At 41.0% G+C, this 17,805-nt stretch overlaps 1 protein-coding gene across 1 annotated transcript in view; it reads left to right on the top strand.

Annotated features, from left to right (window-relative positions):
• The window catches only part of LOC135587604 (uncharacterized), a 105,704-nt gene that overhangs the window by 64,470 nt on the left and 23,429 nt on the right, over positions 1-17,805 (top strand). Inside the window, exons 35-42 of the mRNA XM_065079193.1 lie at positions 13,067-13,356; positions 13,468-13,546; positions 13,624-13,959; positions 14,069-14,425; positions 14,510-14,996; positions 16,035-16,198; positions 16,497-16,659; positions 16,951-17,220. Of these exons, the coding sequence (XP_064935265.1) occupies positions 13,067-13,356; positions 13,468-13,546; positions 13,624-13,959; positions 14,069-14,425; positions 14,510-14,996; positions 16,035-16,198; positions 16,497-16,659; positions 16,951-17,220 (2,146 nt within the window). The remainder of the gene's footprint in view (positions 1-13,066; positions 13,357-13,467; positions 13,547-13,623; positions 13,960-14,068; positions 14,426-14,509; positions 14,997-16,034; positions 16,199-16,496; positions 16,660-16,950; positions 17,221-17,805) is intronic.

The raw sequence follows: 17,805 nt of genomic DNA, 5'->3' as shown, positions 1-17,805 counted from the left end.
GGGCAAGCGGAGGCTCAAAATTTAGACAAACAAATATAAGTGATTCTTGTGATAAAGAAATAAGAGGAAGAACAATTCAGCATATTGCTCGCTTCTTCTATCAGGCTGGTCTTCCCTTTAGTACAACTCGTTTAGATAGTTTTAAGGAAATGATTGAAGCTATTGGAAGATATGGTGCGGGATTAAAACCTCCAAGTTATTATGAGATACGAGTTCCATTATTACAAAAAGAGCTGAATTATACAGATGACTTACTAAAGGGCCATAAAGAATCATGGGCAATACATGGTTGTTCTATTATGTCAGATATTTGGACTGATAGGAGGCATAGGAGAATAATTAATTTTATGATTAACTGTTCTTTAGGGACTATGTTTATAAAGTCAATAGATACTTCATCTTTTATAAAATCTGGAGACAAGATTTATGATTTACTTGACAAGTTCGTGGAAGAAATTAGAAAATAAAATGTCGTTCAAATCATAACTGACAATGGAAGCAACTATGTATTAGCTGGTAATATTCATCTTTTGAATTTTTAATTATTTTATCTTCAATTAAATGTGTTAAAACTCTTAAGTCTTATCATTTTTGTTATCCTTTGTCTTAAGTAGATTGCTTGAAACAAAAAGACCACTTATATTGGGCTCCATGTGCGGCACATTGTATTGATTTAATGTTGGAGGATATTGATTTAATCTTAGGATTTCTTAATTTAATAACATATTTTTATTTAAAATTTTAAATAATTATATTTGTTAATTATATTATATATTTTTATATTTTAGCACCTCACTTCGCTCGGGCGAGTGCTTGAGCGAGCGCCTAGTGCCTCGAGCGTTTTTGGACCGTGGCGCCTTTTGGCCCCTAGCGCTTTTTAAATCACTGCTATACATATCTAGGCTCAACCTGCATGGATCTAGGTTAAATTTATGCAGATCCTGCTTAGATCTATGCAAGTTTAAGGTGGATCCATATGTATCTTGGTCAAATCTATGCAGACGGGGTTGGATTCAACTTAGATTTACGTAGACATTATCAAGATCCACAGAAATCCACATGAATGTAGATCAGATCTATGCAGATCCTACTTAGATCTATATAAATTAAGTTGGATCAATGTGAATCTAGGTTGGGTCCATGTAGATTTAGCCTGATCCGTTAGATTTGTGATAATCTTAGATATATGCATATCTTGACTAGATCTATGCAAATCCAGGTTGGATTTCTGTGGATCTATGATGGATCGTAACAGTGTTCTTATTTTGATCTAAACATCTTTTATCTAGATCTGAGTGGATCTTGGTCATATTCGAATGGCTGTCTCATTTTCTAAAGAAATGACACAACATTCATCCATGAACTTAGAGAGAAAGCTGAAATCTAATTCTAAATCCAGGAAATTATGACCTCACGGAGAAGAAATCATAAGAATATGAGTTTACTTAGCAAATAGAGTGAATAGGTTGCATTTGAGGATTGGACTTCTTTGGAGAACAACGAGATGGTTTCTTGAGATTGAGCATGCTTGAGATCCACCTCGGGTTTGTGAAAGATCCAAGTCTGAACAGTGAGACAGAGTGTTTGATAGGGAAAAGAAGGGTATCAATAGTGTTTTAAATGGTTGGCACTGGAGGCTGTTGGATTTGGGAACTTGGTGGTATCCGCAATGATAAGCTTTGTATGAACTAAATCCGAGCGAAACCGATGGTCGGGTTCATGGTTGAACCATGCTTGGTGTTTCTAAATCATATACTTGAATGCTTGAGATCATCCCATCTTGTCCATCTAGTTTGGTAGAAATTTGTGGAGTACACATGTCCAACTTTAGGATCCTCCAGTCTTTCCTATCTGCAGGATACAGTTGAAAATAAGAGTATTTTTAGGTCACCAAAGTTCTCGAATATTAAGTGGAGTCGTTTAATGCTAGAATATCTAGGAAGAAAGATATGTAAGAGTCTTCATCTTGGAATATTCTCTATCCCGGTGATATTTACTATTTTACCTTGATTAGTTTAGGGAGTGGATGTTAGTGTTAGGCAAAATAAAGTGAAAAAAAAAATCTAATGATTGATAATGCCTTGATTTTGTTTTGTGACTCCTTTTCCCCCTCACAATAGGGGACTCTGGTATCCTTTTCGTTTAGTCAATGAATTATGGTTTATTTTTTTGATTGGTCTTACCCAATCAAAAGACAAAAGAGAGAAAAAAAGAAGTTGATGACCTAAGATCTTAAGGAAGGAATTCTTAAGTGTTTAAACAATTGTGCTTCCATCTTTCCGTTCTCCTTGTCTAATAAATTTAATTCAATAACATCCTCACTTGTTCAAAAGCTTTGTTAGTGGTTGCCTTGGTTGCTTTCCTTGTCAGTCTATCAATGCATTCATTGTCACCAATTGAAAACTAGCCCTTTAAGCTTTATATATATATATGTGTGTGTGTGTGTGTGTGTGTGTGTGTGTTTTAGCACTAATTATCTATTCCTGTGAGATTTTCTGAATTATTATTCACATATTCATATGCTTATATAATCATGGTCACCATCGTTGACCTTAAAACAAGGAATGGTAATTCTTTTCCTAGTTCATCACTTTTTGTGTGACAGTCGGTCTGCCCATATTGGATATAGGGGGAGATTTCGGTTAATTTATAAGTCTAGATGAGTTTACTACTATTAACTTGGGCTTAAACATTTGGAGTCAAGTGGTTTAGAGCTATTAAATTAACAAGTTAGTTCTTTGATTTAGTTGAGTCATAACAAATACTATTGGAATGGACTTAATATTAGGCAAATCGAGTGACCTAAAGTAAAAATGACTGCCTATGGATGAGACTGGAGGCACATCATTGTATGGAGCCACCATTGGGCTGGGATTAAGTGCATCGTATTAGAATTTGATGTTGGGTTGTGTTGAGCCTTGATGAGGATGATAAACCTTTTGTGAGAGAGAGAGCGACATCTCAATTTAGTTCCACATTCCATGTGTCAAGATTTTTGAGTTAGTTTATAGGGTTAGATAAGTCAGTTTACTACTATTAACATGAGCTGAAGTTTTTAGGGATTATGTGATTCAGGCCTATTTAGTAATGGGTCAGTTTTTGCATCAATGCAGGTTGTGACATGTTGCCTCATCTAGAATATCATTTGCTTGGCCAACCACTTAGGTGCTGTAATGCATTGTGATACACTCTTAAAAATGGTATGTCTTGTAGTGTATAAGTAGGCAGACAAGTGCTTGGCATAGGACACTTAGGATCAGGTAAGTATTAATAATGTCTAGTTATTGGCCTATCATTAGATGACACTCCAAAAGAGCTCATTCTATATGGATACACTCTTGAAAAAGGTATGTCTTGTAGTGTATGAGTAGACAGACAGGTGCTTGGCAAAGGACACTTAGGATGAGGTAAATATTAATAATGTCTAGTTATTGGCTTATCATTAGGTGACACTCCAAAAGAGCTCATTCTATACGGATATCATGAAAGATGCTTTTGCATATTTGCATCCATGGAACTTAACTGGTGTCAAGTTATGAAGACTGGTAGATCATGGACTTCCTTATTGACAATATTCTTATGGCGGTTAGGTAACAAACTGATATGTGTTGTCGAAGACATGGTCCAAAATGGCACCATGCTGACACTTCTCTTCTAGCATGTAAAAAAAAAAGGTAAAATAGAATGGAGAATGAACTAAAGAAATCACATGCATACACATCTTTCAAACAATTACCTCTTATTCATCATCAATAGACCTTGACTGTTGGTCACACAGCCTTTTGAATCTTGTCAGCCACATGAGAAGGTAGTTCACTACTTCACTCATGCTTTGTCTAGGTATTTGCTTAACTCATGAGATGTTTTCATTTTTGCCAAATCAGCAAATGTTTATAAGCACATATAGTTAATATGTAGTGCTGCAAGCATCTGCCCAAGTCATTGTGTCATCAATACTTTTGTCTCTTTATGGTTGTATTTATATGGAGGATCGTTGTTTCATGGTATAGAAGTGTGCTAATATATTTCTAGCAGTGATTTAGAAAGTACTAGGTGCCAAGGTCCCAAAACGCTTGAGGCGCTCTGAAATATTAAAATATAAAAAATATATAATATAATTAATATAATTATTTAAATAAAAATATAATATTAAATTAAAAATCTTCTGTTAACAGTATATTATTTACTGTTAACAGTAGTTAGAGGGGGAGAAAAGAACTGTTAACAGTAATATAGGGGGATAAAAGGATCACTGACAGTGGAAAGTGACATCAACAACGGTGAGAAGGCAGTGATGAGAAGTTGACAGTAGTAGTGATGGAGGATTAGTTTTAAGACAACCACGACAGCGGCGGAAGCTACGGACAGCAGCAGCTGCAGCTGTGGAAGCTCCAAATGGCGTCCGTTGGTGGCGGAGGAACATGCGGTCCTCTCCCTCGATGGTGGAAGGAACTGCACATGGAGTTGCAGTGGAAGGAAGCTACGGGCTCTTGCTAGGCCGTAAGACCCGTCCGTCGGCGATAGAGGAAGGCTCGATCCGTTGTCTCTGCGGTGGAGGCAACGATGGAGGCAACGACAAAAAGTGTCGGCGATGGAGTCAGAAGTAGTGCTAGGGTTGGCTCGGGGTTGCGTGGGTGTGAAGGGTGGTTTTTGAGGGTAAGAAACTACGTTAGTTGGTTCAATCTACTATTGAACTGAATGAGACTTAAAAGTCTGGTTCAGTTGCCTTATTTGAACCGGGAGCTTCCCTGAAGCGCCTAGGTGTCACGGACTTAGCTAGAATTGCCTAAGTCGTGAGGCACTCTTGCGGCAAAGTCATGGACTTAGCTTGAGTTGCCTAAGTCGTGAAGCGCCCTTGCGCCAACATCTTGGACTTAGCTGGGATTGCCTAAGTCGTGACGTGCCCTTGCGATATGTGTCCGCAAAGAGTCAACCAATTTGCAACCACACTCAGGTCCCGAAGGACCTGTAAAAAAGAAAGTTGATTAATTCGAAAATGAGCGACGGATAAGCCCTGACGTCTCGCGAAAAGGGAAGCTTTACAAACAATTTAGCGAGCACCTTGCGTGCATGAGAGAAAAGAGAGGAAGGAGAAAAACAAGGACTTTAGAAGGTTGAACGAATAGTTGCAAGTCCACAAACAACCGCTCACCGGGTGCCGGGCGCGAAGGCAAGTTCCTATCAAGTTAACGTGCGAACTTGTGAAGATTGTTCAATGCCCGACACTATACCGAAGCCCTATCCCCTATGGTGCCACCTGGGCGGTTCCAGGGTGCTGAGATGGTTGACATTTCGTGTGCAGCAATGGTCTACAGAAAACAGACCGTGGCACACAAAAACGAAGCTATTTTGGGGTTGTTTTGCCCGACGCAGCAAGTGGTCACACTGTAGTGCTGTAACCTGTTCGAACTTACATTTTTACAAGTAAAAACATAAAATCAAAGCAAAACATGCTGTCAAGCATCTGTACATATATGCAAAAGCGGCGAACGGTTCGTTGAACGAAGTTGTTGTGGGTGTGCGACGACCGTTCGTGACATTCTCCCCCACTTAAACTGTCGACGCCCTCGTCAATGCTTGTTGGTAGTTTTTGATGACTGCTTTTTCGTGTCGTAGGGCATCTTTGGGCTCCCAACTAGCTTCGGTTCGAGGAAGCTTTCGTCACTTCACCAAGTACTTAGTCTGCTCAGCTCCATTGGGTAGTTTTATCTTCCGATCTGCTAAATTGGTTTTAACTCACTTCTCGTAAGAGGCTCTGATGGGGGTAGCCGAGTTGGAACACTTCAGGAAGCATCTTGTGGATTTGAATGGTAGGCTTTCAAGTTGTTGGCGTGAAAAACATTGTGAATTTTGAGCAACGCCGGTAGTTGCAACTTATAGGAGACGTTGCCCACCCTACTGATAATTGGGAAGGGCCCTTCATACTTGCGCACCTATCCTTTGCGTACTTTGTTCTTAAAGAATTGGAGTGATGCTGGTTGGAGCTTTACCAACACCAAATCGTCGACTTAGAACTCCTGTAGTTGCCTTCCCAAGTCTGCCTACCTCTTCATCATTTTGGCCGTTTTCTCCAAGTAAGCCCGCGCAATATCTGCATTTCGGTGCCATTCTTTTGCAAAGTGACATGCTGACGAACTACTCTCAGTATACCCGATAGCCAAGGTGTGAGGAGTCGACAATTGTTGTCCTGTAATGATCTCGAATGGGCTTTTGTTGGACGCAGAGCTTCGCTGCAAATTGTAGGAGAATTGGGTTATGTCCAACAACTTCACCCAATCTCGTTGGTTGGCACTCACGTAGTGTCGAAGATATTATTCAAGGAGCAAGTTTATCCTTTCGGTTTAGCCATCCGTCTGGGATGGAGGCTTCTGAAGAAGTATAACTTAGATCTCAATAATTTAAATAGCTCGGTCCAAAACCGTCCCAGGAACCGAGCGTCTCGATCACTGATGATATTGTGTGGGACTTCCCAATACTTCACCACATTCTTCATCATCAGCTTGGCCGCCTCCTCTACTGAACATAATAGGGGTGCAGCAATGAAAGTTGCATACTTTGAAAATCAATCAACCACCACGAGTATCGATCCGAGTCCCCCTACTGCCGGCAAGCTTGATATGAAGTCCAAGGAAATACACTCCCACGGCCTTCTAGTACGGGCAACGACTCCAAAAGTCCCAACGGCTTCTGTTGCTCTACCTTGTCTTGTTGGCAGGTGAGGCACGTTCGAACATATTTCTCCACATCAGTCCCTATCTTCGGCCAGTAGAAGACCCTCTCCATGAGAGCCAACGTTCTGTGAATACCCGGATGTCCAGTCCAATGGAAATCGTGACACTCTCTTAAGAGTTCACGCCTCAAATTGTCCACTCGAGGAATATAAACCCTATTCCCTTTTATGTAAACGAGTCTCTCGTGGACCCAAAATCGTTGTGCCTTGCCTTCTTTGATGAGATGTATCAGGGTTACTGCTTGGGGATCATTGTACAGTCCATCACTGATCCTAGAAAGGAAGTTAGAGTGTAACTGACCTTATTGGCCTCTACCCTCCAACTGTATGACATTCACTCGCTCCACTTTCCGGCTCCATGCATCTGCCACGACATTTGGTTTTCCAAGCTTCTACACTATTGCCATATCAAACTCAACCAGGAAGTCCTGTCATCGTGCTTGCTTTGGGGAGAGTTTCTTTTGAGTTTGGAAATAGCTTAAAGCGATATTGTCTCTTAGCACAAATCGCGATCCGGGAAGGTAGTGCCGCTAAACTCATTGAAAGTGGACCATCGCTGTCATCTCCTTTTCGTGCACCGGATACCTCCGCTCGGTCTCGTTGAGCTTGCGGCTCTCGTAGGCCACCGGGTGACCCTCCTGCATGAGTACTCCTCTAATAGCGAAGTCTGAAGCATCTATATGGACTTTGAAGGGCTCCCCATAGTCCAAAAATTTGAGCACTAGTTCTTCCAACACAACAACCTTTAGATCTTTGAATGTAGCTTCACATTTGTCAGACCATCTCCAAGGCTGCTCCTTCAGCAACTCCGTCAGTGGAGCTGCACGCTTCGAATACCCAGCTATGAAGTATCGATAGTAGTTGACGAAACCAAGGAAGGATCTCAGCTCTGACACATTCTTTGGAGTTCGTTATTCCACAACAGCTTGCACCTTCGATTTGTCCATCCGAATGGAACCATCGCCGATTCAATGCCCCAAGAATAAGATATTCGTTTGCGCAAAGTAACACTTCTCCCTTTTCACGAACAAAGTGTTCTCCCTGAGAACCTTGAAAATTGTCTGAAGGTGCTTGACATGCTCCTCGAGCGTTTGGCTGTAGACAATATCATCCAAGTAGATGATAACAAACTTATCCAAATACTCCTTGAATAGTTGGTTCATAAAAGTGCAGAATGTGGTCAGAGCATTGGTTAAGCTGAAAGGCATCACCAAGAACTCAAACACTCCGTACCTGGTCGTGCAGGTAGTCTTCGCTTCGTCGCCTTCAGCAATGCGCACTTGCCAATACCCCGACCGGAGGTCGAGTTTAGAGAAATACTTAGCTTTGCCTAGTTGGTCGAACAAGTCCGTGATGAGTGGGATGGGATATTTGTTCTTCGCTGTCACCTTGTTGAGGGCTCGATAGTCGACGCATAGTCGGAGGCTCCCATCTTGTTTCTTTTGGAAGAGAACTGGAGCTTTGAATGATGCTTTGGAACTATGGATGAGACCACCACTTGGCAGTTCATTTAACTGCTTTCTGAGCTCTGCCAACTCTGGAGGGGCATGCGATATGGTGGTCTTGTTGGAGGCTTCACTCTTCGCTCCAGCTCGATATGATGATCCATGCCTCTGCGTGGCGGCAGAGTCTTCGGCAACTCAGGTGGCATAACGTCTGTGAACTCCTTTAGAACGTTCGCCACCACAGTAGGTTCATGAATGGCCTCCTCGTCTAGTGGCTCTAGCTTCACAACAACCACGAATGTGAATTCACCTTTTTGTACCCCTTTCTTCAGTTGCAATGCCGATATCTATTGGGGGTCCCTGGTTCCTCTCGGAGAGGCGGGAACCACACAGGGGTCATCACCTCCCATCATACATAGGGAGTTTAGGAACGACATTGGCACCAACTTTGCCGCGTGCATCAACTACATTCCGAGAATCACTTGGAAGTTGTCCAGTGCCACCGCCATCATATTTGTGCTCCCGCTCCATGTTTCCATCTTGATGGGAACTCCCTTTGCCAACCTAGAGATCTGCTTGGCCTTCGAGTTCACCGCCTTCATCTGACTTAGGTTATTCTCCATGATTAGCCTAAGTCGTTTTGCTTCTCGGTCGACTATAAAGTTGTGGGTAGCGCCCCTGTCCACCATTGCACGGGTCGTTTGGCCATTGAGCTTAATGTCTACGTACATCAGCTCGCTGCTCCTTGCTTTCCGTGGCTTTGCCTTCATGTTCTCCCCCACTTGACCCCGCATAGCGTTCAACAAATGCATTGCTCCCATCTGGGGTCCTTGCGACTCCTCATCATCGTTGCTGGATTCTGACCTACTCAAACTAAGGGCGGCGGCCTTGCCCTTGTCTGATTTGGGGGGATAAATTGAAGATGTTAAGGCATCGAGTGCCTGTTTCTATAGGCACTCCCTCACCATGTGCAGCCCTCCGCACAAGAAGCATCCGCTAGGTTTTAGGGCCTTGCCTTTTGAGCTTGGCCCTTTGTGGGAACTCTTCTTCCTTTGCTCGCCCCTAGGCTCCTTCCCTTGAGAATATTTTAGAGGGCGGTTTCCTGAAGATTATTTCCTTTTCCCCGAGTCCTATGAGGAAACAAAGTCGGTGAGCCTTTCTGTAGCCGTGATTGCCCAGATCACATCGGTGACATTCCTTCGATGCAGTTCCTGTTGAGCCCATGGCTTAAGGCCCATTGAGAAAGCTGAACAGCTTATCTTTCTCGGACATATCCTGTATGTCCAACTTTGGCGGAGTTGTCTCGGCTTGCTCTTTGCGACGAATTCTGTGTTCTCGAGTAGGAACTGAGTTCTCAATTCCCACTTCAAGTCTTCCCATGTGTCCACCTGACACCGATCTTGTTAGATCTCCTCCCAACGAGCTCGCCACCAAAGTTTTGCTTCGCTATTCAGGTACGTGGTTGTTATTGAAACTTTGGTATCTTCGGAGTCGGGCCTTGTAGCTCGAAAGTGTTGTTCTATATCATACACGAAATTCTCGAGCTCCTTTGCGTCCCTAGCACTTCCATAGCAATGAGGCTCAGGTGCCCTCAAGTTTTGTGGCGACACAATGCGAGTGTTGCTCTCTCCTACATTTAGTACCCTTGTGAGCAATGTCACTTTGGAAGTGAGTTCCGCCACAACTTCGTGCAGATGTTGCACCGAGTCTTTGGTGTCATCCGACAATCGATCGACTAGGGCCTCCACCTTGTCGATTCGGGATTCAGCTTCTTCTTGTGAGCTCTCTACCCCAAGAAGCCTTCTTTGGCTATGGTAGAGCTCCTCCAAGCTCGCTTCAAGAACATCCAAGCGGGTTTCTACCGTTGTGAGTCTCTCATTTAGCTATGGTTGGCGCTCCAGATTGCGCCTCCTCCGCTCGCGGAGAGTAGCCAACTTCTCACTCATCATGTTCGCTGCCGCGCTCCTCCTGAGCGGCTCCAACGGCATGAGAGCGAGTTTGCACTTGTAGCCCACCTGCGGCTGCTTGGGGCAAGGGTCTGGCTTACCCCGTCTTGCTCGATTCGCCACAATGCTTTGCTCGAATAAGGAGAAGTCGTCGACGACGCCAAGGCCTCGTTGCCTCAGACGAGGAGGCAAAATCTCATATGCGACGTCCGACGAGGGAGGGCGGCGATGGATCGGGATTGTCAAGGGAGAGCGATACCAGATCTCCATGTTCTCCCTTTTCTTCCCCCTCTTCTTCCTTCTCCCTCGGCTAATACTGCCCGGTAGCGAGCAACAACGGTCGAAATTGACCTTTACTGATCGATTTCGGGTGGTAACGGGGCGGAAACAACCCCAATCAACAGTACCACCCGGTAGCGGGCGGTCCGCATATCGGTCTGCTGGCGGATCGGTACGTACCGCCTGTATCGGGCGGTATCATTCGAAATTAAAATCCTTGTATTGTAATACAAGGTATATAGTTTCGAATGATACCGTCTGATACGGGCGGTACGTACCGATCCGATAGTAAATTGGTACGCGGACCGCTTATTATTTTATTTATTTATAAATAAATATATATATATATATATATATATATAAATATATATAAAGGCGAAGTCGCCGAGGCGACGTCGCACAAATTTTTTTTACTTTTTATATATAAATATATAAATAAATAGATATATAAATAAAAAATTATATATATATATATATATATATATATATATATATATATATATATATATATAAAGGCGATGTCGCCTCGCATGGGGGAGAAGGGAGGCGACGTCATCAAAATTTTTTTTTTTACTTATATACATGGTTTGCAGTACCGGTCCGTACCGCCCGGTACGGGCGGTACGTACCGGTCCGACAGGCTTCCGGTATGCGGACCGCTTGTTACCGGTACGGTACTGTAGCAGCAATGTAGCACTGTAGCACTGCTACAGTGCTCGGCACGCCTGAATATACCGCTCGGTACACCTGGGTGTATCGGGCGGTATACCGTACCGTACCGGTACCGAGCCCAGGTCGAAACTCCGGTACGGTATGGTATTGCGAACCTTGCTTATATATATATATATTATATATATTATATATATATATATATATTATATATATTATATATATATATTATATATATATATATATATACCGAGCAGTATACTGCTCAGTATACAGTACCGTACCGTACCGAGATAACATCGAACCTTTGGTATGGTACGATATTTTAATCCTTGCTGTAATATTGATCAATGAGACAATTTTTTTCTACTCACGTAAAACCAACTAACCAAGTGAAAGAAAAGGCAACTTAGGGCATGGGACTCTCCCAACAATGCGTGGTTCGGACTCTGGAGACGATTAGTGTATACAACCAAACCCTTCATAGCAAAGTTATTGTTTCTCTAACTTAGAATTTTTGACAAGCATGACATGTTCAAAGGAACAACTATGGTTTAACGTATTGCCCGAAATGGTATTGTGCACGTGGTGTGTACCGGTCTGACAATTGATTGTAACATGGACCGCCCTATACCGGGCGGTATAACAATTGTACTAGACGACCTATACTGGTCGATAATGGTCGAATTTCGATCGAAATCAATCAAGGGCCTAGATTGAATTGGATCCAATGGTCAATTTGATCATTATATGCATTTGAATGCTTATTTAACCCCATTTCTCCCTCCTCTTTCACCCTATTTCAATTTCACATCTTCTAACACTTTTTCTCACTCAATCACTCTCTCTCTCACAAATTCTCACTCTTAAAGTTCAATATCAACCGAAGAATCATTTGGAACACACTGCAAAGCTACATATCAATGTCCGAAAAAGATAAATCTGTTAACCTTTCCTTATTTAGATTTTTTTATTGAAATATAATTAAATGCTAATTTATTTCTAATTAAAATACTCTTAATTTAGGTTTTTATTCCTAATTTTTGTGTATTTTTGGAGATTTTCTGGGCATTTTTTTTGGAACTGCTGGAACATTCCGGTGTACCATGTCAGTATGCTGGTACAGACCAGTACGTGCTGGGCCGGCCCAAACCGGCACAGCCGATCAGCACAAAATTGCAATCCTTGAGAACAACCATAGTAAATGTGCATACGAGAATTTCTTTTGTGAATCAACTTGTCGAAAAGGTGTTGCAGTATAAATCAATGGTAAAATCAGGCCTTAGTGTAAGTCTTCAACGTCTACATTCACTCCAAAGTGTTTTAGTTTCATAATTCTACGTTAAGGCTTTAGTTTGTCTGCTTGAATAGTATTGTCGACCTTCTTTACATGGTCGTTCATCCATAAACAATGTTTTTGCATTTAAGGTAATTTATCTTGCTGTGAATTTAGCTTGTAGTTCTCATTATCTTCCTTTAAGACATCAGCTTTATAAATTGTTTAGGTTTGCTCAAAAACCTCGTACGTCCAGATGTTGCAAATGCACTTTTCCAACTCATGGTCTCTTGACCTGGTTGGTCATAGTCTTGTCATCTTGGCTCTTTTCTAGCTAGAACTAGGACAAGTCATACATAACCATCTGGTTTTGTTAGTAGTCATTAGGTAAACTATTTACAGATTTGTTTGTGTTTATCCTATTGTGATCACATTAAATAGTCTGACCTTATGTAGCCTGTAGCCTGTAGCCTGAACCGATATGGTAACGACAGGTCTGCCATTTAGGAAGTTGCACTCTAGATTGTCAAAGTTTGACTGCAGTTTAAATTCAAGGTAGCTATTTGATTATCTTCCTATGCAATTTCTTAAGTTTGGTCCTTGCGCTCTGTCATGTATTTTCTGGCCTGCAGTTTGTTTAAAATTTTGAATTGCTAAACTGAAAAGTTGCGACAAATATTCCAACGCTGAGGCATGCTTGAACATTCTTCAATGATTGCAGGCTTGTAACAAAGGGTGACAGCTTTGAAATGAGTGGAAATGTCCTTGGTCTTAAAGTGGAGAGTAATGGAATCACGGTGTTGGAGCCTTTTGATACCTGTTTGAAATTTTCAAATGCATCTGGGAAAACAAACATACATTTTGCTGTATCTGATATAGTTATGAATTTTTCCTTCAGCATCCTGAAACTTTTCTTAGCTGTCGAGGAAGATATTTTAGCATTTTTAAGGATGTCATCTAAGAAAGTGTTGGTCATCTGTTCTCAATTTGACAAGGTTGCTTCAGTAAATGGTATGCCAGAGTCACTTCTCCTTGTTTCTTGCTTTGCAATGCTTGTTTCAAGTAAGCAAAACTTTTTCGTTTGTGAACATCAATGTTTTCATCATAACTTCTTTCTACCAGGTTACAATCATACATATACTTTCTGGAGGCCACAGGCACCATCTGGATATGCTGTCCTTGGGGACTGCTTGACTCCCCGGTCTGTACACTGTTCTTTCATTTTATCTTAGATTTTAAGTTCTATGAATCTGATATCTAATGTTTCTTTATACATAGGAATCAACCACCTTCAAAGGGAGTTGTTGCTTTGAACACCAGCTTTGTGAGAGTGAAGAGGCCTTTGTCCTATAAGTTAGTATGGAGAATTGGTCCTCATTGTACTGATATAGGCCAATATGACGGTACAAGCCATTTATTGAATAATGGAGATGGTGGGCAGAATGGTGGTTTCTCTGTTTGGTTCCCTGTAGCTCCTAGAGGCTATGTTGCAGTGGGTTGTGTAGTTTCATCTGGAAGTGCAGAACCACCACTATCTGCTGGTTTGTGTGTTTTGGCTTCTTTGGTTTCTCCATCCTCCTTCAAGGACTGTATTGCACTCAATTTAAATAATCCGTATGCCTCATTGTTCTCATATCTTCTCTTTTGTTCTTCGACATGGAACTGTAACAATTTCGGTTGCTAATTCATATGCTTTCTTTGTTGCATTACATCAAAATTTCAGGAATAATGCAGATATTGCATTTTGGCGAGTGGAGAATTCTTTGGGTTCCTTTTTACCTGCAAATCCAAACAGCACGAATTTGATCGGTAAAGCTTATGAGCTACGTCATGTGCTCTTTCGTAATTCAGATACTTTTATTGAAGATTCTAAAAGTTCCAGAGTCCAAACGACAATAAATGATGATGGTTCTCGGCTGGAAAGAGCTGAATTATTGACATCTGGTCGCTTATTTGAAGCTGTGGCAAATTTTAAATTGATATGGTGGAACCAAGGCACATCCTTCCGGAAAAAACTCTCAATATGGCGACCAGTCGTTTCACCTGGAATGGTTTTCCTTGGTGACATTGCTGTTCAAGGGTACATATCTTATTTTACACCATGGTGTTCTATTTTTAATAATTTTCTCTTGTACAGATTTTTACAATTACTCCTGGAATGCAGCTATGAAAAACCAAATTCAGCTGTTGTTCTTCGTGATCCTGGAGATGAATCTTTTCTGAAAGCCCCTCAAGATTTTCAACTCATTGGCCGCATCAAGAAGCAAAAGGGTGCTGAAAGTATCACTTTCTGGTTACCTATACCTCCTCCAGGTTTTGTTGCATTAGGATGTGTTGCATCTAGGGGATCACCTAAGACTGATGACATTGGCTCTTTAAGATGCATTCGCAGTGATATGGTAGCAGGAGACCAGTTTGCTGATGAAAGCATATGGGATACTTCCGAAACAAGGATGTCAGAACATTTTAGCTTGTGGAGTATAGGCAATGATCTGGGCACATTCCTCGTAAGAAATGGATATAGAAAGCCCCCAAGAAGATTTGCATTAAAACTTGCAGGATCAACTTTATCCAGTGGCTCAGATAACACCGTGATCGATGCAGAAATAAAAACTATATCTGCAGCAGTATTTGATGATTATGGAGGACTGGTAAGATTTTCTGCTAATTTAAACTTTATCATTCTTTGTCAAAGATGGTGCTGACTGTGGATTAGAGTCTCTCGGTAGTGACTGCCAGTGTCAAATGCTGTCCGTCAGCTTGCTCCATGTCTACACTGATGCTGTGGATGCAAATGTATGTGTGTTTGTCACAGAGAGAGAGAGAGAGAGAGAGAGAGAGAGGAGGAGGATGTAAACCAGGATTTAAATTTTAAATACAAGTTGGACTGCTGCATACCACTCTATCAGTGAGACCCAGCATGTTAACCGACCATACCAGCTTGGTACCACTTAGTATACCACTCAAGTTTCAAACCCGGTGTTTGATCAATATTTTACATGTTTTCATCATAAATGGTAATTGGTGGAATTTCTTTGTCCTTTAGCTGAGGTGAGGGAGGGGTTGGGGGCAAATAGACATGCATATTCATAGGAGATCAAATGATCAATAATCTTACCCTTCTTTTCTTCAAAAGCTGAAAATGGATAATTTAAAAAAGTAAATAAGGGCAGAATTAGAAAAAAAATGGTATCAAATATCAACACTGCATACCCTATACCCATGGTTATTGCTGACTTTGTGCCAGCATGAGAAGATTGATCCATGCTGGTGTTGATATTTACATGACATGTCAGCTGAGCATATTTATATGACCTTTCAGCTTAGCATGAGTATGGTAATATTATTAGGAACATTTTTTGCTGTGTTGAACGTTTTCAGTCTTTTAAAGCATCCCATGTATTTGGAGAGGGCAACCGATGTGCTCATTGGTTAGTTACTCGTGCTAAGCCTCTACACATGCTAAGCATCCCATGTTTTTGGTCTATGATGAGCAAAGTGTTGGATGTATTAGACTCTTAATGTAATTTAGATTTTTATCTTTTGAACAAAAAACATTGAGTACTATCCTTCTCTCACGCATATGCTGATTTAGTTTATCTGTCTTCATTTAGATTGATGTTTGCTTGATAGAAGACTAGAAGATACTAATTTGAGTTTTTATATGAAACCTTTTTGGGTGCACGCAGATGGTTCCACTGTTCAATGTTTGCTTGGATAAAGTTGCATTTAGCCTACATGGGAGACCAGATTATTTAAATTCGACTATGAGTTTCTTCTTGGCTGCAAGATCATACAATGACAAATATGATGTATGGGAGCCCTTCATTGAACCCATGGATGGGTTTATAAGGTGTGTTGCGAACCTAATTTCTTAGTAAGTCAGTTGATTTATAGGGCTCTGATTCTTCTCAAGGTGACTGCAATGTGCTGTAAACTTGTCTGTCACTCACTTTATATGCCATTCTCCACATAAGGTGAACCCACCTTCCAGAAAGGCCTGGAAATACTTGCCACTTGTTTAACTAAAGTCGTATTGTCTATAGTTTTTGTCAAGGTGCATGGCACTATGGCAGCCTGTATTGATATTTACAATGTTTTTAACCAAATACAGTCCTCTGACATTTTGTTGTGAAATACATGATGTACAGGTATCAGTATGATCTAAATGCACCAGGTGCTGCCACACAGCTTCGTATGACATCTACACAGGATCTTAATCTGAACATCTCTGTTTCTAATGCAAATATGCTGATTCAAGCTTATTCAAGCTGGAATTATCTTAATCATATTGATGAATCGTATAAAAAGATAGTGAGTATTATCTCTCCCGTCTCTAATTTTCCAGGTTCTTGATTATTATTTCCAGGATGAGCTTTGGTCTCATAGTTAGGTTGCTTCTTTGCAACCTAGGCGACCATTGTTTATGTAAAAAAAATATAGCTTTTTTCTGCTGGGTTAAAACTGTGTACAATGATGCTTACTAGCGAACTGGGTCTCCTTCTTTATTAAATTTTTTTGCACATATCTGCAAGCAAACTTGCCTCTCAAGAAAAAACGGTATCTTTATTGCTAACTTTTGCTAGCTATCATCTATGTTTTTAGGAATCAGTTCCTTCTGCTTTTGGTGAAAGTTCTATCATTGATATTCATCACAAAGGTGACTACTATATCATACCGCAAAACAAGCTTGGCCAAGACATATATATAAGAGGTACTGGACACATGAGGCCTTCAAGCATCATCAAAATGCCATCAAGAGACAATAAACCTGTAAAAGTTCCAGCACCTAAAAATATGCTGAATTCTCATTTGAAAGGGAAGACGAGTACAATATCTAGGTCATTGGTGACCATAATTATTGCTGATGCTGAGGTGAGATCTGTTCAAGATTTGTAAAAAAAAGAAATAATTGCAATTTATACATGATGAATTTGGTATTTCATTATCCAGCAACTGTTTACAGCAATTATTGATTGGCAGCGGATATCCAGCGGCATGTGTACCTTGCTCTGGCAATTCTTATTACATGCCAATTAGGTGTTGGCAATTGATATGGGCACGGATTTGTTCTGGCGACCTCCCTAATGCCAATACCCTAATAACACGGTTTGGCATAGAAGGGCAGAACATGTGATCCATGTCACTGACACTGATAAAATTTTCGTACATTTACATTTAATGATGAACATTTACATGTAATGATGAATTTGAAATTGGATATTGTCAATTCTTATTACCAAAGATCAAGTTGAATATGTTCTGTGTATTCAACATTTTCAACTCCTTTACTATTATCTAGCAACTGACCATTTGACCTGGTCGTTGGTACCATGATATGGTTGCTGCTCTACAATCTAGTTGACAAGGCTTAAGAGTCATAGAATCAACCTCTGCTTACAAGTATATGTCTGAATACATTCGTAGACGTCACGTTAGTGGGAGTCTTGTTAATTAGGA

Source organism: Musa acuminata, chromosome BXJ1-8 (genome assembly GCF_036884655.1).
Source record: "Musa acuminata AAA Group cultivar baxijiao chromosome BXJ1-8, Cavendish_Baxijiao_AAA, whole genome shotgun sequence".
Lineage (NCBI taxonomy): Eukaryota > Viridiplantae > Streptophyta > Magnoliopsida > Zingiberales > Musaceae > Musa > Musa acuminata.
Note: the sequence above shows the minus strand (reverse complement) of the source record. Positions and strands in the feature narration are given on the sequence as shown.